General features: G+C 41.9%; 1 protein-coding gene across 4 annotated transcripts in view; it reads left to right on the top strand.

The window, feature by feature from the left end:
* LOC107394330 (glutamate receptor 3) overlaps window positions 1-23,419 on the top strand; it is a 176,476-nt gene that overhangs the window by 18,736 nt on the left and 134,321 nt on the right. For all 4 annotated transcript variants that reach the window (XR_001574010.3, XM_015973347.3, XM_015973280.3 and 1 more), the window contains exon 3: window positions 22,447-22,686. Coding sequence is in view for 3 of the 4 variants with exons in the window: in XM_015973347.3 (XP_015828833.3) it covers window positions 22,447-22,686 (240 nt within the window). In the remaining variant the exon portion in view is untranslated. The remainder of the gene's footprint in view (window positions 1-22,446; window positions 22,687-23,419) is intronic.

Here is a 23,419-nt window from a genome sequence, read left to right on the forward strand (position 1 = left end):
ACAGGAGACCCAGAGAACAATCCACAAGGTGTTTGTTTAGAGTGGAGAGCTCAGCAGGTTTATTGAAATGAGTGTGTGGCCTTATGATGGAACGATAACTCATTTGGACGTTAATAGTTCTGACTAGGTGGAAAAAAAAAACTTTAATAAAGAAAGTCAGTGACTTGATGCAATTTGCTGGGTTCCTTACATAGGAAACTTTTTACTGATCGGCTTAATGAACTGACCTCTATTGGAATGTTTACTGTGTGATCTGGAAAACAGGTGAACAGATTTAGAGACGTTTCCAGGTAGAGCCAGTGTTGCTGTAAACGTGGCTTTCAGCTATGAAAGTTGTCTAAATAGACTTAAAAGCTTTTTCTTATGATAAAAAATAACAGTTCTCTTTCAAGAGCCAGGCCAACCAACCGTAAGTCAGAGCATCCCCAGGCTTCCTCATCCCTGTGACCATTAAACACTCACCTACATGTAAATAAGGTGCGAACGCAGATGCCACTTCACCGAGCTCACCAGTGCCTTACTTGTACTTTTTTTAAACCCAAACAGCAGATGAGGCGCGAGCCTTGGGAATTGTCAGCCTGGCAGCTCGAACATGGAGCAGATGACAAATTTGGAGATTACTCAAACAAAGAGGCTGCTCCATAAAAGCAAGATTTTTTTGTTGTGATCACCTGCAAAACAGCTGCTTTGAATAGATGTTATGTGAATTCCCAAAGGTCCAAACAGTCTAACAAAAAATCACTGTCAGAGTGCAGCTGAGTGAAATACAGCAGAACTTCAACTTGTTTTCCCTCTAACTTTTCATCTAAAGTTAATTTCTTGTGTGTGTGTGTGTGTGTGTGTGTGTGTGTGTGTGTGTGTGTGTGTGTGTGTGTGTGTGTGTGTGTGTGTGTGTGTGTGTGTGTGTGCGTGTGTACATGTGTGCGTGTGTGTGTGTGTGTGTGTGTGTGTGTGTGTGTGTGTGTTTGTGTGTGTGTGTGAGATAGTGCGTGCGTGCGTGAGTGGGTGAGTGAGTGAGTGAGTGTGTGTGTGTGTGTGTGTGTCTGTGAGAGTGAGTGAGTGAGTGAGTGAGTGAGTGAGTGAGTGAGTGAGTGTGTGTGTGTGTGAGAGAGAGTGAGTGAGTGACTGTGTGTGTGTGTGAGTGAGCGAGTGAGTGTGTGTGTGTGTGTGTGTGTGTGTGTGTGTGTGTGTGTGTGTGTATGTGTGTGTGTGTGTGACAGTGCGTGCGTGAGTGGGTGAGTGAGTGAGTGTGTGAGTGAGTGAGTGAGTGTGTGAGTGAGTGAGTGAGTGAGTGTGTGAGTGAGTGAGTGAGTGAGTTGGTTATGAGCAGCAGACCTCATCGTGCTGAGTTCATTTTAATCTAATATCATTGTAGCTTTATTAGCTTTATGCATGTTGTTGTTATGATTATTTAAAAGAAGAATTCCCTTTGAAGACAAAAGTCCGACAAGCTATCCTACACATGTGGATACATAGTCTGGCTACAGTTCAGTAACGGCTCTCAGTCGTGGGGGGGGGGGGGGGGGGGTCTATGGTTGTCTTACAATCTGTCTCCGCATGCTAGTAGATAGCATACAACTGACATATTCACCACTGTCAGTCAATGAGGCAGTCTTCCATACTCCATCAAAGAAATCAACATAAGGACCTCTATCTGCTGTCCACTCAAAGTTTAGCCCAAGTCTAAACAGTCCAAGGTTGATGCCAAAGTGATTTCAAACAAGCTGTCGCCATCTTTGTTTTTTCAGTAACATCCCACCCATCAACAGCGCTGTGACTGGAATGCTGCTGAGCCAACGCCATCTTAGTTTTGCTCATTCACTGTAACATCCTGCCCATCTGACTGATAAAGCGCTGTGATTGGACCGCTACAGGCGAGGGTAGTGTGCCGTTTCATTAAACAAGAAGCAGGGAAAGCATAAATACATAGTTTATCTAAATAAACATGCTGTGATTGGCCAGCTGCAATACTGGTCGGGGCTGCGGAGCTTCCAGTGGAAAATTAGCTGGACCGAAAAGCAAAACTAAATAATTTAGCTTTGGCAAATGATGGCCTAGATTCTCGGAAAAAGGTTAAAGTGAACAAAATAAAATATGAGAAAGGTCACAGAATGTTAGAGCTATAGTTCATCTGTGTCACGACTAGTCCCACATATCCAAAAGGGATGCTGTTTGAAAAAAAATAAATTGTAATATTTTATGCATCTGTTTGGAGACATTCTCTTTTTTACCCCTGCAAAAAGTGTTTCTTTTAACCTTGCTGTACGCGTGTTCTGTGACAATACAGGCTTTTTATCTTGTAATGGTTGACAAGCTAACAGCTAGTTGTAGCAGGACTAAAACCAAAGCAGATTTCTGTCATATTAAAGGGACTATAAGGAATTTTAACAGCCAAAACATGTATAGAAATAATGAATTTATTCTTCATACATTCTCCTGCAATGCCCTGGTCCTGTAGAATGAGCCCTGGCATTTTTACTGTGATTGCCTGTTTTTCTGTAAAATCACAGAAAAAGAGAGCTGCTCGGGTCGAGCAGGCTGCTTCATGCGTGTTCACGCTCAGGCATTGCCCGTAGCATTTGCTATCAGTAGCTTTAGCAGCAGAGAGTGAGGTAGTGCCAACTCAGCGACTTTGTCGCTGTTCCCCACGCCTAGTGATGAACCTAGCTACATTTCTGAGGACCCTTAGCTACTTTCTTCTAGATATTTCCTGCAAATTAGCAACAAAATAGCCATTTTCGCTCCGAACCGTTCTTTGTATTGACGTTGTTTCAGCTGTTATTAAGGATATAAAAGTTACAGATACATCAATTATTACTGGCGCTTTAGCTCAGCTAGTAAGATGGCTGACTCTCATGCTGAGGACCTGGGTTTGATTCCGGGTGTGAACATAGTTTATTTGTAGTTTCTTTTTTACATTAATGGTATATTTTTTTACAATAATAAGATGCCCAAATTTTTATTTGAGACTCGCCGAAAGGCATTGAATTCATGGATAAAAAAGATGCGGGTTCAACTTTCATTTTGGAACAATTTTTCAAGCAAGGTGAGGGAATGATCTGAGCATGCAGGAGGACTGACCCATCTTAAACCTTTGTCGGCTGTGCTGAAGAAAAAGGTACAGAACCACATTATTTAATAGCTGCATGTTCTCCTGTCCTCTGTCCTCCGGGCCACACACACACACTGCACGTTCGGCCGGCCGACGAGAAAGTGCAGCTGCAGAGACAGAGGCACATTATTTTATTAATTTGCTGTGTTCTTCTGTCCTCCAGGCCACACAAACACACACACACACACACACACACACACACACACACACACACACACACACACACACACACACACACACACACACAGGACACTCGAGCTCTGTGCTCTGCCTCAGCTGTTGTTTTCGTTAAGGAGTGTGCACGTACAGCATGCGCGCCTCGTGCACGAGCCTACTATTGAAGCTGCCATTATGCTTTTGGCCTGAGGGGGCAATCGCGAGCATAAAAATTCAAAACTCCGTAAAGTCCCTTTAAATTTCCGCTAGTCTCAACGAATTCAGCGATTTATGCAAATTCTCGTTTACTGACTCACACATTTTCATCAAGTGTACATAATTCTGGCAGAAATATGATGCTGCTGCTTTCTTTCCCACTTTCTGCAGCAGAAGCGCCACAGCCAGCTGCCGTTGTAACTAACTGCGCTCAAACTAAATTCCTTGTCATACAAAATATTTGGAATCATGTTATTCTATAAAATAGAGTTAGATGGAACCGCTGCTGGGACGTAATTTTGGGGGGGGACGGGTGGGACATGTCCCCCCCACTTTTTCAAAAGGCAGTTTTGGTCCCCTGCACTTTTTTCCGTCCAAAAACAATATTACGCTCCATTAAATGGATTTGGTTGAGCACTAGGACCGAAACGGAAACCGGTTTCCTATTAGACCCGCCCAAAAGCTAATCTATTGGCTCTGCTGATACTTGCTAACGTATTATTGGCTGTTGCTGCTGTCACTCAAGTTGGAAACAGTCAGAACGTGCTCACGTTGTTTTGCTAGTTTGGAGCCGCTAGGGAACACCGGTACTGAGTCACATCGTCAACTAGACGCTGTGTAATATCAGAGCTCAGCTCAGCTTCCATTACATAACATTTGAATAAGTGTTCATTTGTGAGTCTTTGGTAGTTAGGCACATGGAGGCAGCATGTCAAGAAAACGTAAAGTGGATATGAGAGACTTCTTTCAAAGTCAAAACGTAAGTTGGAACATGTGACACCCCTGCATTAAGCTCAGACTCACCTCCTCCTTCACAAACATACTCAAAACTAACTTTTACAAACTCATCTCCTCCACATAACTGACTCCTCAGACACAATTTGTTCGTATTATTATAATAATTATTTTTTTATTATTACTATTATCATCATAATTATTATTACTAGTAGTAGTATAGTAGAAGTGTAACTTCAAAACTTTTATCATTTAACTTTATTGTAAACTTATCTATTGCAATGTATATGTTCACATTAAAAAGCTCTGAAAAATGAACAGTATCATCATCGTCAACGGATTTTTTTAAGCTTAATGTCAAAGATGTACACTTTTCATTAGATTTATCTTATTTTTTCCATTTATTTTTCGTGTGTTGAAATGCAACAACTGTTTAAACACTTTTAAGGGAAAAAACATATTTAATATGTTTTTATACACTCAAATGTTAGGGTGATGATCATGTGTAAAACATTAGTTCAGCATGTCCTCTAACACAGCAAATGAACAAACGGCCAGATCTCAGGAGGACCGTTTATGTATAAATAATTTTTATACTTTTGACTAGGCCTGGGAAAGTAACAAATTTTGCTGGACGATATTTTGTCCAACAAATTGTTGATGATAAACGATATTGTCAACATTATCTAGACCAAAATAACCACTAATATAATGTTAATATATCATAATAATGCAAGTACACCCTTTAAAATGCAACAAATAAACCTTCATTTAACATTGAAATGTCCAGAACCAGAACTTCTAAATGAATAAAAATAACAAACAAAAATTTTATAAAAAAGGAATCTCACTCCCTGTTAGAAAATGTTGCACCAAAAACAATAAAAAAAAGACCCAAAACAATAAATACAATGGCCTATCCATTGTCAACAGCCAAAACTGCACTTCAATAATGATAATAGATAAAAATAATAATAGAGTTGTACATTTTTTAACTTTGAGATATATATATATATATATATATATATATATATATATATATATATATTGAGGATGGAAAAATTATTGAGATGGGCACGTGACGTGTCAAGGGGTCTTTACATAACACCCCCACCCAAAATCCACACAAGCCTGCTGTGTCCCCCCCACTTCTGAAATCAAAATTTCGTCCCTGAACCGCTGTAATCTTTTGAGATCAACAGTAACCTCTGCTTTGGTCTCAGCCTAACTCAGACTAGATGTTAGCTTATCAGTTTGGTCAGAACTAATCTTCTCCACAATGATGGCATCTGTAAGTAGAAGACGAGGCGATCCACAACAGATACGCTACTAATTGCTCATAATTTTCCCAAAAAGCTCCACGTCACAATCTTGAGCCATATTTTTTTTACAGATAACCACCAACCAGTGAGGCAAAGTCTAAAGTTTACTGTATCATATTTATATTATGAAGGTGGATCAAGATTCTGGAGGTTTCAGCTCCACCCCTGGATACATATGTAGTACATATACATAACCTCCTTCCCCAGTATCTGAAAGTATTATTAGATACTAGAAGTTGATTCAGCAGCCCTCTTGACACTGTCTTTTTATCGTCTTGCAGCACCACTGCAGCTGAGTAGTTCTTGAATCTGGGTCTGCCATTTAAGCTAACAGTTAGAAGCACTTCGCGTCTCCGTTTGACAAGAGCTGATGCAATCCCCCTGGGCACTTACAAGATATCTCCTTGTGACAGCGTCCCTTCTTCAGCTCAGAGCAGCAACGTGGTCCCGATGTGGGCGGGTTGGGTGGGAGGCTACGAGGGCTGGTACCAGCAGGAGCAGCAGCGAGGACCGGAGGCAGAAAAAGCTGGGGAAACATTGAACTGAAGTTGGAGAGTGAGCATGTGGATTTTGTGACCGAGATGAGGAAAACAACTAAAAAGATACAATCCTGATCACGCTGAACATTTCCCCAGCCTCTTCCCAAAGGCTGTTTAAGACCCAGGTTCATGAGCCGACAAAAACACAAGTCCGAACAGGAAGAGTCCATAAAAAGTTTATTGTTCTTCTTCGTTTTTTTATTTCTCATCTGTGTTTGTGAATTAGCCCGGGTGCCTGAAGGACAGCTTACATCCCTCTGAACTAGCATGCCGTGCCAGGCATCTCAAGTGATGCATTGGAAATGTAGCTTCCCCGTACGCTACCGAGTGTCCTGATTATGGAGGGGAATGAGGGCGGCACACTGTCTGTGTTTGACCAGTGAACTGGAGATAGGATGCATGGTTCCCTGCAGCAGGGTGGGGGAGGGGGTGGGGGGGGGGGTGGGGGCAGCTGGGGGGAGGAGAGAGGCGCAGTTAGCTGCAGAGAAAGATGGAAAAAATAATAACTCAACAAATAGAATTAAAAAGGACAGAAAAAAAGAAGGAGCAGATGAAGGAGATGTGTGGTGTTTGTTTTTTTTTACCACTCGGTCACATACAAGCCTCTGCAATGACTTTGTCTGCATGCACATGGTCGTGTAACTTAAGTAAATTAGCCTTATTGAAATTCCAGATGAAACTCATGGAATCATATTAACTGATGCATGATTTCTTTGGAGTCGTAGGCTGCTTCTGCTCCCTTTATTTCCAGGTGGAGCATAACGTTTCTTTCATTTCTATTTAATTATTAAGAGATGAAGCAGAGATGAGGACAGCTCTAAAGAAGCTCTGCTCTGTTCCACGCTGCAGACATGCACTCTTTGTTTCTCACAAAGTCAAGCATCAATCTGCGCTCCACTGACGGAGCGCAGCGATATTATGGGGGAAACAATCTGAGAGAGGGAAAGCGAGAGGCACTCAGGTGGAGAGAAATACTGCCATGCTTGAAGAGGACGTGTGCTTTGGGGGATGACCAGATGGCTAAGTCAAAAAAACAGGCAACAATAGAAGAGGTCAAATGGAGGGGTGAGGATAAAGACGAGGAGCGAGAGAGATGGTGAAGTGGTGGAGAAGTGGAAGATCAGTACATCACAGGAGGAAGACATTTGTGAGAGAGTGCCTGACAGAAACCCGACTGTACAGAGCGTGGTGCTTCAGAGCTCCACGGTTACAACCAGAACTTCCTGTAGGTGAAGCCTTCTGTTCCACCGTCGGCTCCGTGTTTAGTTCTGAATCAGTCAGAAACATGGATGTCTGATAAAACAGGATCTGAATCCTACTTTTCCCTGTTGGAAAACCTCTGGTTCGTCTCTCTGACCTGATCCGTCTGTCTGCTGATTCAGTTTGGTTCAGAACATCGAAAATAGTCTTTTTCTTCAGCACAGTTATTTTGCCTCATTTTTCTACAGCAAACATATAAATGTAAAGTTTTAAGTTTAGAAATGAAAGTAAATTATTAAGATGATGTAGTTTTTAATCCTTTGAGAGGATTATTTTAGGGAGTGATTTTAATCTACACGTAGATAACCTTTTAGATCCTCTAGCCTAAGATTTTTTTAAATATCTTGAATTTTATGGATTTTACTCAACATGTCACACAGCCGACCCACAACAGAGGGCACAACCTGGACTTGGTCGTCACGTGTGGCCTGTCCACCAGTGTGTCCTCTGTTGCAGACCTGGCTGTGTCTGACCATTATTGTGTGTTTTTAACATCACCTGTTTTATTCAGCGGGAGACCTCTGTCAGAACTGTAATGAAACGCCATCTAACCCCTGAAGTGGCTGCTGGTTTTATGGAAGTTTTTAGAAAGATCCCTCCTAATAACTGATCTGCCTCCTGTGATTTTATTGTCGATGATTTTAACAGCAGACTTAAAGCTGCTCTTGACTTGCTTTCTCTGCTCAAAATCAAAAAACTAAAGTCAAAACGTACAACGCCATGGAGAAATGAAAACCTAAAACAGCTGAAGAGAAATTGCAGGGTGGCAGAGAGGAGATAGAGGAAAAATAAAAACACAAAAAATAAGCAGATATACACGGAGCTACTAAAATCCTCTAATATAGCTGTTAGAAATTCCAGAAACGATCATTTTTCCTAAATCATTTCAGAACACAAAAAGTATCATAAAATTCTCTTTGATGCAATTGATAATATTTTTAATCGCAACTCTAACTTTCTTCAGAAAACCCCCTCAGATGCTCTCTGTGAGGAGTATGCAGCCCACTTCAGAGGGAAGGTAGACACCATCAGATGTAATAGTTTATCCTCCAAAAGCAACATGGTTTGTGATAAGTTTGAGAGTGAGTCTACCTGAGGAAACACAGGACAATTTTGTTCTCGTCGAAGCTGAGAGTCTTGATAAAATTTTCTCCTCAGTGAGGCCCACCACTTGTGTCCTAGACCCTATTCCCACTAGGTTTTCTAAACAATTCTATGATTCTTTTAGAGATGAGATTTTAACCTCGATGATTCAGACGGGGGTCTTTCCTGCCGCCTTTAAAGGGGCGGTGGTGAGACCCCTGTTGAAGAAGAGCAATTTGGATTTTAATGATTTAAACAACTTCAGACCGGAGTCTAACTTACCATTTTTAAGCTAAATTCTAGAAAAACTTGTTTTAATTCAACTTAACGATTTTGTCAATACTCATAATGTCCAAAAGAAATTTCTGTCTGGTTTTAGGGTGAACCACAGCACAGAGACGACCCTTCGGAGGATTTTAAATGATTTTAGAGTAAGTTATGATGCCCGAAGGGTAACGGTGTTGGTTCTATTGGATCTTAGCGCTGCCTTCGATACAGTAGACCACACTATTCTTTTAAGTCGTTTCAAACAGATCGGCCTCTCTGGTGCTGTCCACAGATGGTTCACGGTGCAGTGAACCCTACTCCCTGGTTTAATGACAGCTTTTGCAGCCTAAAGCACCAATGCAGAAAAATTGAGCGTTTGTGGAAGAAAACCCATCTCCACGTCCATCTGCTGCACTTAAAAGATCTTCTGACATCCTTTAACTCTGCAGTCAGAGACGCTGATGTTTCCTATTTTTCCAACCTGGTGACCAAAGGGAAGAGCAAAGGGAACCCCAAGGTGCTGTTTAACACCATCAGCAGCATCGTCTCTCCTGCCTCTCCTACAGCCTCCATCCACTCTGTTACAGACTGTGAGAACTTTCTGTCTTTCTTTGTGGACAAAGTCAATAAGGTTAGATCTAGCATCTCTCCTTCAGCCTTATCGCCGCCTCTCCCGAATCCAACCAGGCCCATCATCCTAGATAGCGTTGCTCCTGTTTCTTTGCCTGAGTTAACCAAACTAGTTAACTCTATGAAGACCTCTGCATGCCCCCTGGACATCTTACCTTCATCTTTGTTTAAAAGTGCTTTTCAGTCCATCGGTCCCAGCGTGCTCTCTATAATTAATGCTTCTCTGGTTTCTGGTCAGGTCCCTGCTTACTTTAAGAACGCTGTAATCCACCCATTTCTTAAAAAAACGAGTCTTGACGCCTCTCTCCATAGCAGCTTCAGACCCATCTCTAAACTTTCGTTCATCTCCAAGATCTTGGAAAAGGTCGTGTCTAAACTCACAGCTGCTTTTGATGAACATAACATCTATGATAGCTTCCAGTCAGGTTTTCGTAGAGCTCATTCTACTGAAGCAGCTCTTCTTAGGGTCTCTAATGACCTTCTCACTCACAGTGATGCAGGGGACTGTTCTGTTCTGGTCCTGCTGGACCTGACTGCAGCCTTTGACACTGTTGACCATCACCTGCTACTGGAGAGGCTGAGAGACTGGGTAGGCCTATCAGGATCTGCTCTGGAGTGGTTCTCCTCTTATCTCTCTGAGCGCTCCGTTTCTGTGGCCATCTCCAAGTTTAGGTCCTCCACCACCTCTCTTACCCATGGTGTCCCACAAGGTTCTGTGCTGGGGCCTCTGCTCTTCCTCCTCTGTTTCCTCTTCAGCACATCCTGAGCTCCTTCAAAGGAATACCCTACCATCTTTATGCAGATGACATCCAACTGTACATCTCCTTTAAGCCCCATGAGATGTCTAAGCTGCAGCTGTTACACACCTGCTTAGACTCTATTAAAACCTGGATGGCTGGGAGCTTTCTACAGCTGAATGAAGAAAAGACTGAGATCCTCACCTGTGCTCCCAGACAAGCAGGTTCCCAAAGTCAGAAACTCCCTTGGTCAGCTTGCTTCTCACACCAAACCTTCTGTCAGGAATCTTGGTGTGACCTTTGACCCAGCTCTCACCCTGGATTCTCATGTCAGTTCTCTTGTTCGCTCTTCCTTCTTCCATCTCAGGAACATTGCTAAGCTGAGTCCCATTCTGTCCCGCTCTGAACTTGAGACAGTTATCCACACCATCTCTTCACGCTAAGACTCCTGCAACTCTCTTTTCACGTGTCTGAGCAGAACCTCCCTGAACCGTCTACAGGTGGTTGTTCAGAATGACTGTGCTCGGCTTCTGACCAAGTCCTCCAAACACACCCACATCACCCCGCTTCTCCTCCAGCTTCACTGGTTGCCAGTCAACTTCAGGGTTCATTTCAAGATCCTGGTTCTGGTCTATAGGGCCTTACATGGACAAGCACCATCATACATTGGTGATCTTCACAGTCCCCACACCCCCAGCAGGTCCCTGAGGTCCAGTGATCAAAGCCTACTTGTTGTGCAGCACACCAGGCTAAAGACCAAAGGTGACAGATCATTTGCTGCTGTGGCCCCCAGACTCTGGAACTCTCTCCCCCTGTGCCTGAGATCAGTGGTCTCCTTTAAAAAGCAGTTGAAAACTCACTTGTTCAAGCTGGCTTTTGTATGACCTTCTTCACCACTCTCTCTTTATTCTGCTCTCCCCACCTATTCCACCTTCCTCAGGATCCACTATTCACTCTCTTTCTTTACATTTTTTAATCACAATTGTCAATTGTCTATTTTTTGGTCATTTTAAATATGTTTTAACCACTTTCTAAATCTTTATATATATATATATATATATATATATTGTGAAGGGCCTCATGATTTTTATCTTGAGAGGCACTATAGAAAGATATTTTCTTCTTCTTCTTCACATCCTACCTCACAGACAGGACTTTTATGGTGAGTTTAGATACCTGTTCCTCGAGGGTCCATGGGATTACATTTGGTGTGCCCCAGGGTTCAATTTCAGGCCCAGTGCTTTTTAACCTTTATATGCTCCCTCTTGGCAGGGTCATCAGGAGATGGGGTGAATTTCCACAGCTACGCTGATGACACACAGTTGTACATATCTGTGTCTCCTGATGACACACAGCCAATAGACGCACTTTTTCATGAACATAAACATGAACTTAAACTTTTTAACTGCATTTTAGACATCAAATCCTGGATGGCCGACAACTTTCTCCAGCTCAACCAGGACAAAACTGAAGTTTTAGTCATCAGTCCTGAGGCCCAGAGAGAGAAACTTTTACCAAAGATACAATCAGTGTCTTTTAATCCTTCTGAACAAGTGAAGAACCTGGGTGTGACTTTTGACTCTGAGCTGACTTTTATCTCACACATAAAAAACCTGCCTCCGTGGGAGCCCTGGGTTGGTGCCTTTGCTGCTGTCCTCGATTGACTACTATCGAGGCAGATGGCTCACTTGTTGGTGTGTCATTCGTTACCTAACCCATCTGAACTCGGCCTAGTGTTTACTTATGATATTTTATTTACTTATGAAAATATTCTTTTTTATTTATTTTTTTAAGTTTTGTTTGTGCATGTGAGTATTTGTGTTTCGTGTGTGTGTGTGTGTGTGTGTGTGTGGGGGGGGGGGGGTTCCTTAGGGAATGGGTTGTGGTTGGGGGGGAGTGCAACTGTCATAATTATTTTTATATTTTGGGGGAAGGGATGGGATTATGGGTTATATGGGGTGATTTTAACCTGTAATGCACTTTGAGCTGTAGTTTTTGTATATGAAGTGCTATACAAATAAAGTTTGATTGATTGATTGATTGATTGATTGATTGATTGATTGATTGATTGATTGAAGATTATGTAGCCCTCAAAAACACTCTAATTTCCTGCAGGTGTTCTTTGTTGTTGGAGATAACTGACACATTTTTAGTTTTCTTCAGAGTCAGGAGGAACAGTAAATTGGCCTTCATTGTTTTCTCACAGCAGTTTGTTAAAATGATGGTGATACATCCTAATGAAGGCTAATTTTAACCAATTATACTTTATAATTTAATCATGATCACCAGTGCTGCTACTGTTGGTGGTGGGAGACATACCACAACTGTACTTGTGTAAAGTTAGTGTTAGGTCACAGGTCTTCATAGGTGAGACTGCAATAAATTAGCTGAAATACGGTTCTATAGTCCAGGGCCCTCATTCATCAAATGTTTGTAGAAATGTTCCTAAATTCCTTCCTATGAACGACATTTAGAATGTTCGTACGAATGGTCAAAATGAAACATGCTCTCGTCTCTTGTATGCATGTTCCTGCGCAATCATCTGATGATAAATCCCACCTGTGCGTACCCAGGTGCTCGTGTCCTTGAAACATCCTCAATTAACCATAGTTGGTCCTGCCATGTCTTCAGCTCATGAGGTATTATCCCCTCTGTATTTTCAATGAAAAAATAAAAAAAACTTTATTCACAGCAAGATCGAGACACTGGCTGCCAAAGTACAAAATAACCAAAAAAAATAAGTAGCTGAGGTTATAATGTGATCGGGGCAGAGATCCCTGTCAGGCACAAATATATCATTGAGTCTGACAAACGGGTTGTCATTTACATTTTACATTTAAGGAGTCGTTTGGAGTTGGTTTTATTTGGAAATGTTGTCTGAGAGTGCAGCATCTTCTGAGCTGTTATTCAGTCTGGTTACCTTGGCAACGCATGTATGATCGGGAAAAAGAGGAGGTTCTGGGGGTCGTTGTAGTTGTAAAATAAAGTATGGATGCTCACTGATGGACGCGTTCACTCCAGAGTGCTAAATCCACCCAATAACACAAGAGAAGCCATGATACAATACCTGTAGGTCAGAGGCAACTTTCATTGGTTTTAGCTTTAGCAGTTTTTCCACCAAAATAATTATTTGCTGGGTAAAATAATTTGTGGGTGAGGAACATGACTGAGACCTTCAGTACTGCAGTTCCCCCGTTCTGCCACTAGTTGCTGTTCGTACGATCTAAGGTTTTCCTATATTTAGGAACATGTCCATGTAGAACAAGTACAAGATGAAGAATGCCACACAATGTGTATATTTGTTCCAACACACAATATGCACACAGATTTGTGCATAAGTACGGTTGTACGGGTACGGGTTTCAGCTTTAGCTTTAGCTTCTGCATCAAACTGCACGATGACGCTTTTAAGTTAACAAGAACAGTCTGAAACACATGTTACATTAAAACTATTCAGAAAAGTGTACACATGAAATCATACCTGTTTCTGTGAGACTGCTGTCACATATCTTTACTACTCAGCTTCTCTTCTCCAGAGGTTTGTCTTAATGTCTTATCCAACAATGTAGGATGAGGGCATACCTCTCTGGGTTTTTCACAACAAAATGAAGCAAAAGCACAAATAAAGTTTGTGGTGGTTTTAAAGTTAAGATTTTTCAGCCACATCCCTCTGGATTCCTCATCTCCGGGGAGGCGGTGAAAGCTGCACTGACACTGGCAGCCACACTTTCCCTTACTCCGAGGCGCATGTTCTAAACATCGCTCTTGTAGCCACACATTTTATTTTCTCTGGTTTTTAGTTCAACCACGAACAGCGCGGCACCTTCCCAAGCCAGGCAAGTACATTTTTCTGGGGTAAATCAATTTTAAAAATCAATTGCTACTAGCAACAAAACCTCACTATGTAAACCAACAGGTATGTGCTAGTTCCACTATCTCACCGGATGTTGCGAACATCATCATTTCCCCGTAAAAAAACTTGAAAAATAAGCTGGATACTGCATTTCTCTTCCTCGCTGTTATTAATGACATATATATATATATATATATATATATATATATATGATTTTTTTATTTACATTTATATGAGCTGTGATCGGCTATTATTTTACTAGAACTGTGGTCTAAAATCTAACGTCCTAAAATTTAAATAGAAACATTTGCTCTGAACGAACAGGCACATGAGCAGGTTGCTTTTAGTCTGTGAGTGAATAGCTGCTACATGAAGTCAGTTCAGCGGCCTCTGTCCTTTCAGCGCTGCAGCCTCCTTCGGCCCTATTTTGCTGTTGCAAACACAGCAAATACCTTGAAAGGAAGGAATTACCAGCGGAGGACTGTATCTCTGCTGAGAAATCAACTAGCACTCACTTCTTTTCATGGGTCGTAAGACATGACTAAGAGGGATTACCATGGTGTGAGTCCAAATGTTTTTTTTTTCCCTTTGGGACTACTGCAGTTCATGCTTTCAAATTAAATCGGTTCCCGAAATGTGACCAACGATTTTCTTCATGTTCAGCTTCAAATCTGAGCTGAAAGAAGAGAAAGTTTTAACACAAGCAAAATTATTATACTTGAGAAGGGGTTACGGCAGGCGTGTCCAAAGTGTGGCCCGGGGGCCACGTGCGGACCTTAGCGTGATTCTGTGCAGCCCTCAACTGCATTTCAGAAACAGCAGAATGTTGGCTCTCCACCAGGCTGGAGATAACATCTTTATAACATGTTTTATCTTATTCGATGGCACCATACAAGCACATCACACAAATAATCTCTAGAATTGTTTTTTTTTTTTAGGATGGCAATTTCACGTTTCTAGTTATAAATGTGCTTCTGTAGCCGACAAAAAGAGCTAAAACACGTTGTTTTACGAGTATTATTCTCATGTCATGTTGTGTTCTCATATATTTATATTTTAGAGACTTACTTGTCCGTGACAAGTTAATCAACTCTGCATCATCCGAGGTACGTCCTTTAATTTGAAGCAGGTAAGCGGTAGTCTAACGCTATTGTTTTGTTCTGGTCGACGTTCACGCTCCTATTGCACGGAGCTCTGCAGGGCAGCGGGTGTGCTTAGAAAATAAAAAGACGTCTTTCTTATATTATATCGCAGTACATGATGAGACAATAACTTTGACGAATTTCTGAAGGATTAGACATCATTTCTGAAAGGGGAAAACTCCGGAAAGCTACTTTAAATACTTTTTAAAATGTTAAAGATTAAGTCTAATCCAAAGTTTTTTTAATAGAGCACCCATTTAAAAATTGTATTACTCAGTAATTCAGACCAAAAACCTTTACTTTTATCAGAAAGCTAACCTGTGAGGATCATTCATAGATTTTGAGCAGATGCGGCAAAAATGGCTGAAGGAAAGAAAAAGTGACCCTGACCTTTGAGCATCTGCAGCAGGGGTGGGGAACCCTGGTCCATTGAGGGCTGCTATCCAGCATATTTTAGTTTCAACCCTGCATCATCACACCTGATTTCAATTAGCAGGTGATTAACAAACTTCTGCAGAGCTTGATGAGCTGCAGAACAGGTGAATCACCCACTGAATCAGAAGTGTTGGAGCAAAGACGTGCAGGATATCGGCCCTCGAGGACCAGGGTTCCCCACTCCTGATCTACAGTATGTAAGCAAATATCAAGAAGACACAAATAATCACTGGAGATCTTACAGAAACTTTGTCAACGACATAAAAGCATAACAAATGAGCTGTAATTACATTACTTTGTAAATCTTTTCTGCACATAGCTCTTCTGTCATTCCTGCTACATTAAATCTGCAATGGAATTAATACATGTTTTGTGCCTTTAATATAATGTGGAGATTAAAAATAATAATAATAAATACATTTGGTTCTCTTGCATTTGTCTAAAAACCTCCATCAAGAACACGTTTTGAACCGAAGGCAACTATTGGCTCGATCAGTTGTCGGTTTTGCTGAACTGTTGCACTTCCACGCTTCCCTGGGTCCTCCGTCCATGATGCGCCTGCATAGTTATCAACAGAACACCACTGTGTGAGAGGTTCTCCACTCAGTAATATCAGAGAAGGAGAAACAGCTGGCTGCTACCACTTTAACTTTAGGACACACTACCAGAGTCCCCCCCCCCCAAAAAAAATACACCATTTGAAGTGACGGACAACAAAAGATGTTTGGACCTAACACACACATATATATATATATTTTATTTAAACTTTATTTAACAGGATAGAGACCCGCTGAGGTTAAGAACCTCTTTTACAAGGGTGTCCTGGCCTAGAGGCAGCAAAATTCCAAACAGTTACAGCATAATGACAACGATAAAACACTCAATCATTAAAAGCAGTTACAAGTTACTAATGCAGCCTCTGAAGATTTCTGTTTGGTTTTGAAGGCATTTAGTGAAACCTGCTCAGTCGTTTTCCATGTTTTCTGCAGCCGGTTCCAAGCAGAAGGAGCAGAGCAGGCGAAGGCTTTCTTTCCTAACTGTGCGTGAGCAAAAGGAACAGAAAGTAGCAACTGATCGTTAGACCTTAAAGAATGGGAATCAACTTTTTTTGGTGTGATTAAAGTGCAAATATAAGGAGGTAACAATCCAAACACTGCCTTGTAAATGACAACATACCAATGATTCTGTCTTCTTATTGCCAATGACGGCCATTTCACTCGTGAATTCAATTCACAGTGATGGCTCTACAGTTTGTGATGAATCTCAGAGACGCATGGTAAACAGAGTCCAGTTTTTGTAGCACAGTTAAAGAAGCATTCATATATATATATATATATATATATATATATATATATATATATATATAAGATCGCCATAATCTAGCACAGATTAAAAGGTAGTAGTGGCAAGTAGCTTTTGTCCTTCAAAAGAAAAACACGACTTATTACGGAAGTAGTAACCCAGCTTTAGTTTTAATTCTTTCACCAGTTTATCCATATGAGATTTAAAGGTAAGGGAGTTATCTACCCAAACACCTAGGTACTTATACTCATGGACCATCTCTATGACTTTCCCTTCCAATGTGATTATTTCAGGAACACTATATGAGAACAGTCCTTTGTCTTTCTGTCTAACTCTTTTATCTTATTTTTATCTTGTATGTTTTTATCTTACCTGTTTTTCTTTGGTGTAAAGCTAACTATGTGTCTGTTGCTGCTGCCTCTTGGCCAGATTGTCGTAAATGAGAACGAGTTCTCAATCTACTCATCTGGATAAACAAAGGTTAAATAAAAATAAAATAGAAAAGGGTGACTGGTGTTAGCACTATCTCGTTTCCACCAGCATCGCGGGCTTCCGGTTCTGGCAGAAGCATCTCAGGGAAAATACTCGAGTGGAAGGTGAGCGTTCCGTGACTGTTTGTGTTCAAAACCAAGCTAGAACACCTTTAGGCATTTAGTATGCATTTAGAGTTTTCATCGTAGTGACACCTACTGTTCAAAAGGAGAACCACAAAGAGCTCAGTTTGACAAAGCTCCCAAATAACAGGCAACCTTGCTCTTAACAGGTCACTCAAGTGACAATCACTTACCAGTGTAACTGTTGCTTTAGATGTGAAAACCAGGTAAACGCAAAACCATCATGGTGGTTTTTAGCTCAGAAACCAGCACTGTGTATGCATAAAAGAGGCTTTTACCTCATCTTAAGTTTCTTCATTTGATGTACGTGGGTGGTTCGGTATGGGTTAACCCTCTGGAGGCCGGCGTTGCAGATTTGCAACGTTAAAACCCACCTACCTGGTTACTCCACACACGTAGTTCATGAGCATTTTTTAACTCAGAAGTACCGCTGAGGGACTTAGTTGTTCATCCTTTTATCAAAACTTATTTTGAGCCTGAGAGGGTTAAAACATTTTGAATAAGTTTGTAGTGTTCCCATTTTTTCTGACTAGAAGCACATTTTGTATGTGGATAAGAAGAACAAACAACAGCAGAAACATTGTTTGTTTGCCAAACATCCATGTTAGTGTTGCCGGGGCTGTAGGCTTCTAATTGGAAAAAGGGCCAGTAGTGATTACAAGTGAGAAAATTAGACATCTGCACAGCTCAGCTTAAAGTGCTCTACTGAAAATCAATAGACCTGCTTCCATTAATTGTATGTAGTGTTAGAACAGCTGTGGCTTGAGTTATAGGGTACTGCTTTTGTGTTGCTACAAAAACTAGCTCTGTGGAGCTGTAGAACCAGCCTCAGCCTGCATGCTCATGAAGGCTGAGTATGGGGAAGGTGGGTAAGTGGGAGGGTGTTGTTAGGGCAGGGTTGCTCTAAGGCAAAGAGTTCAGCGTGGCTGTTAAAAGGGCAGAGATGCTGGATGCTGGCAGGTCAGGTGCAGAGACAGTGACTAGAGCAGGACCCCCCAAAGGCAAACAACAGTATTTTTTGTCTGGAACATCCCTTCCAACCTCACTTGTGCAAGCCACAATCCAATCTAAGATCCTTAGAAATGGCATTGCTTTAGGAGTTGCTGTAGCACAAAGAAACATTTCTGCTGCAATAAGATGGTGAACATCAAAAGGCTTCGGCACAAAGAGATGGGGCTGGGGGGTGGGGGGGTGGGGGGGTGGGGGGGGGGAGTTGAGAGTGATAAAACTGAAGTGAAGGGCTCAGCGAGGGGACTGTAGGGACATAACTGGAGGTTGGGGCATTTTCAGAGTTCAACCTTAAAAGCTGGGGGAGAGCTCAGCTGAGATAAATATGGTGCCAGATCTGGTCCCTTAGGATAGGTCTTGTGTCAGTGCTGGCCCAAATTAAGAGAGAGCGCAAAGGAAACCGGGCCCTGACAAGGGCTGGAACTCTCATTGGCTCCCATTCATTTTAGGAGACTGCACCACTGACCCTGCAGCACTTGCCCACAATACTGCTGTCCATCTGTTGAGTGACTTATCAAGAGGCTCAGTTGTGTCTGTCTGTGCTTGTATGTCTGCACCATTATGTTGGCTAGTGTGTGTGTGTGTGTGTGTGTGTGTGTGTGTGTGTGTGTGTAACTAGGAAGAGGTGCCTCTCTAAGGACAGAAAGGGAGGGTATAGACAAAGTGGATGAGGCAAATCCCTCCGGGCTCAGATCTTTTATTCATGCAGTAATTGTGTTTAATAGAAAAAACACACGTGCACCATAATATTGTCCTTTAAATGTATTCACATAGGCACTCATTAGTACTTATCAGGGATAGATCGATAGATCAGTCAACTAATATATCTGGCCGATATCTACCTTTTTGAATAAATTGGCATTGTCCGATGTACCTCATCATTAGAGCTGTTTTGTAGTCAGGCAAATCTGTGGCCAGCCCAGTGCTGCTTTTTAAAGTTTTATTCAAATGTATACTTACTGTATGTTCCTACATACAGTGTACAAAATGAAGATTCAACAGCTGGTTGAAGCAGACCACATTTGCCTTGTTGTTGGTAAATATAGGCAGCTTGGGGTGTCTAATGCTGCATACCAAAAGGTCTGTGCCCTCTCCGGCCTGCTTCTTATGTCAGTTATTAATGTTGTAATGGCCACTGAGAAAACTCACAACAGATCACAACCCCTTAAATTAGCATTTCCCAACCCGCATTAACATCAACAATACATAAACGCTGGTAAAGGAAATGCTAACCGCAGAACAACACTAGCCTGAGCTACTGCTTGAGCTGCCTAGCCTTGTTGGACGAGAGGCGAACAAAGAAGCATGTTGGAGGACCACCCACCTTCCAGGATGTACTGGGAATATCCAGACAATGAAGAAATGGTAGATGGATTTGCAGCTTGTGGTCTTTCATCCCTCATTTGGCCCAGCAAAGTTTAATTTACTACAAAGAGGCTCAAAGAACAGGTTCCAGTTGTATAATAATAGATACGTAAAAAACAGTTCTATGGCACCTTTAAACCCAGTGTTCAAAACGAATTACACTGTTGTTAGAACTGCTGTTAGTGACATTTTAGCAAATAAGGCATAAAACGTCTGAGGCCCTGTCCACACGTAGCCGGGGATCTGCCAAAACGTAGATATTTTTCTACGTTTTGGCCTGTCATCCACATGAAAACGGAGTTTTTTCACACGAAAACGGATCTTTTTAAAAACTCAGGCCAAAGTGAAGATCTGCCTTTTCTCCGTTTTGGGTGTCTGCGTGTGGACAGACAAAACCGGAGTTTTAAGGTCCGCAACGTCACTTTCCGCAACAAAAAAATGCTGACATCACGTGTGCGACCTGTGTTTACACTAGCCGACAGCATGGATGCCCTCAGAGCTGCGCTCTGTCACTACCCGATCCATCAATTGTCCAAGCGCTTTCTGCTTGTTTGTTTTTGCAAGCGGAATTACTGCTCCTTGCGGAAGACCACAGACGAAGGACGAGGTTAAGAACGGGGGAAGGACTGCCGCCTACAGGTCTGGCATGTCCTTAACAACGTATTTATCTGGGTACGTGTGGACAGAGTTTCTTTTTAAACGAGGTGGTGTGGATGCAAGTTTTTGGAGGGGCGGATATTCGTTTGAAAAAACCCCGGCTACGTGTGGACTAGGCCTGAGTATGACCATAAAAATCTGCTCAGAAGACTGGCAGACCATGACCTCAGCATTAGAAAGTCCCACCTGTCGATCTCTAGCACTCATGAGCAGACAGATAAGAAGGAATACAAATTATTTTAGTGGCCGTTTGTCCGTGACTTCCCTCTGATTATAATGAAGGTGTAAAACCAAGACCGTCATGTTGGTGGCTGATTGCTGCTCAGTGGATGCATACCCGAGGCTCTAATTTAAGACAAGAGTCAAATCAATTGTCTTTCCGTCAGACAATCAAACAAACATTTGTCCCACCTATAGCATAACATCTGATAGAGTCCTCATCCCTGCCAACCAAACTGCTGCTCTGATATTCAAAGTGTTTACGGATGTTGAGGATGTTTGATTACCCAGTGGGAGCACTTGAGAGTCAATCAGAATGTGCGAGCAGTCGTTCATGATTGAGCAGGCGAGCAAAACACACCTGTAGCGCTTAATATTAGTTTACCCTTTATTGGCTTCTGACTTCAGGAGCAACTCGATCATAATGGGCGATGCTGTCTCATCAGAGGGAAAGATGGGTTATTGAAACTGTTCCCTAAAAGGATGGTGGGCTCACACAGTTATTCCAAGGGTGTAAATAATGGCTAGCTAGACTTCTTTTGTGGCCTTTAATGGATTAGATAAAGGTTTTCACCTCCTCATTTCAATCGCTGACCGTGAAATTAGTCTTTTTTCATAATTATCACAACCAGAAAACCAGCAAAACCGAATGTTTGAGGTTGCTGAAGGTGTGATTGTGTTCACGTTTACTGTTTAAAGCATATTCTGAAGATACAAAGAAGCTGTCTCTTGCAGCTCTTTTGGAAGGAGTGAAGTGAAGCGAGGACAGGAAGCAGCAGCACTCACAGCTGCTGCGAGTGCCGCAGTGACTTGTTCACTTTGGATGAAGGAGCAGAGCGATAACTGCTGGGAGCTGGAAGCCTCCATCCAATGCTGTCATGTTTCTATCTGGGTTTTTGGCCGCTTCTCTAATATTCATGCTGCAACATGCAAGCCTGTGTCTGCAGCACCTGGTGGAGAGCTGCATGTCCTCGTGTTCATGCTGCAACGACTCATCACACTCTGTAATAAGACCCTTTATTCCTTTTGCAGGAAACAAAATGGAAACAGAAACAAACAAAAATCTTTACTATTCTTGGTATAAGCTCTTAGTTTTTTTATTGGTTCATTTATTTTAGAATGGCCAGATCTTTTCTGGTGAGTCAGAAATGTGTTTTAACTATATGATCATGATTTGTGTTTTAACTGCAGTTTATAAAAAGCTGTTTGTGAATGTTTTTTCCCAATGCAACTCGTTTATATTCAAAATTCTCAGTTTTATAGAACATAAGATTCATATTTATTATGGTTTATTATGGTTTGTTTGTGCATACACGTTATTCTTTTGTATTTTGTGCTTCCTTTTATTTTTTTTACCACTTACTGTTTAATATTTGGTCAGAGCAAATTTTAGTAGATTTATTTTTAGGTTTTTTTTTATATATAAATGGTAAATGTAAAATGTCCTGAAATGATTCAAAGCATTGCGTTTTAGCACCTTTAACTAACAAAAATCTTTCCTTTTTCAATGAAAATTTCATCAAAATCGTGTTAATTCCTGACTTGAAACAGTTTTATCTTGATATTAACACGGAGAAATAAAACAAGAACATATTTTTTCATGTTTTTTCTGTATTTTGATCCTTTTTCATGTGGTCAGTGGTTCATCAAAAGCCCAACGGAGCATTCAGAGTAGCAGGAATCATTGATCTTCCATTATTTGTTTGTCACAGTGAAACTGTGACCGCCTGAAGGTGTGGCTTTGAAAGTGAATTCACGCTGATGCTTGTTCTCCTGCGCTCTGCTCTCCCTGCAGTTTGCTCTCAGTTCTCCCGCGGGGTGTACGCCATCTTCGGATTCTACGACAAGAAGTCCATGAACACCTTGACCTCGTTCTGCGGCGCTCTGCACACCTCCTTTGTCACGCCCAGTTACCCCACCGATAACGAGGTGCAGTTTGTCATCCAGATGCGGCCCGCCCTCCGGGGCGCCGTGCTCAGCCTGCTCTCCCACTACAAGTGGCAGAAGTTTGTTTACCTGTACGACACCGATCGGGGTAAGTCAGGAGTCGGGGTGAATACAAACTGAATTACACCCTGAAACTCTGTTAGGCTGACTCACAAGTTTAAATTCACCAGTAATTCTCCTTGACAGCCCTGTGTAGGCTTGAACCAGCAACACGGCACATGTTAATACAATATTTTTGTTATGTAAATATGAAATATATTCACTTGCAGCACATCACACTTGTAATAACACACCCCACTTAAAGCAATGACGTTTTTATGGGCAATAACCTTTGGAGGCATCCAACAGTTGACTGGTTGGTGCCAGTTAATCTTGTGTTTAATCGTGTTGTTGATATTGGCTCGTCTTTCATCTGAAATGAGGTATGTCACAGCTGCTGCTAAAGTGTTTTTAACCCAAATCAGGCTCTCCGGCTGCCCGCGGGAGCTGCTTATTGTGCCGCATCAATGGGGGATGCGGTGTAGTCCCCGGATTGTGTTGCATAGCATTGTTGATGCTGTGTATGTGACAACCTGTCAACACGGTGAAGCGCTCATTTCTTGGCTTTCTAATGTCAGGTGGGAATATGAGCTCATTATCTCTCAGTAGAATAATGATTCTCTCCTCCTACAGTAACTTCAATTTGTTCAAACAGCAGCTTAGTGAGGGGTGTGTGTGTGTGTGTGTGTGTGCGTGTGTGTGTGTGTGGGGGGGCACATTCAAATATTGTCTTCCTCTTTTTGAGGATGCCGCAAACGGTTTACTACACACACACACACACA

The sequence above is a fragment of the Nothobranchius furzeri genome, chromosome 1 (assembly GCF_043380555.1).
Source record: "Nothobranchius furzeri strain GRZ-AD chromosome 1, NfurGRZ-RIMD1, whole genome shotgun sequence".
Classification (NCBI taxonomy): Eukaryota; Metazoa; Chordata; class Actinopteri; order Cyprinodontiformes; family Nothobranchiidae; genus Nothobranchius; species Nothobranchius furzeri.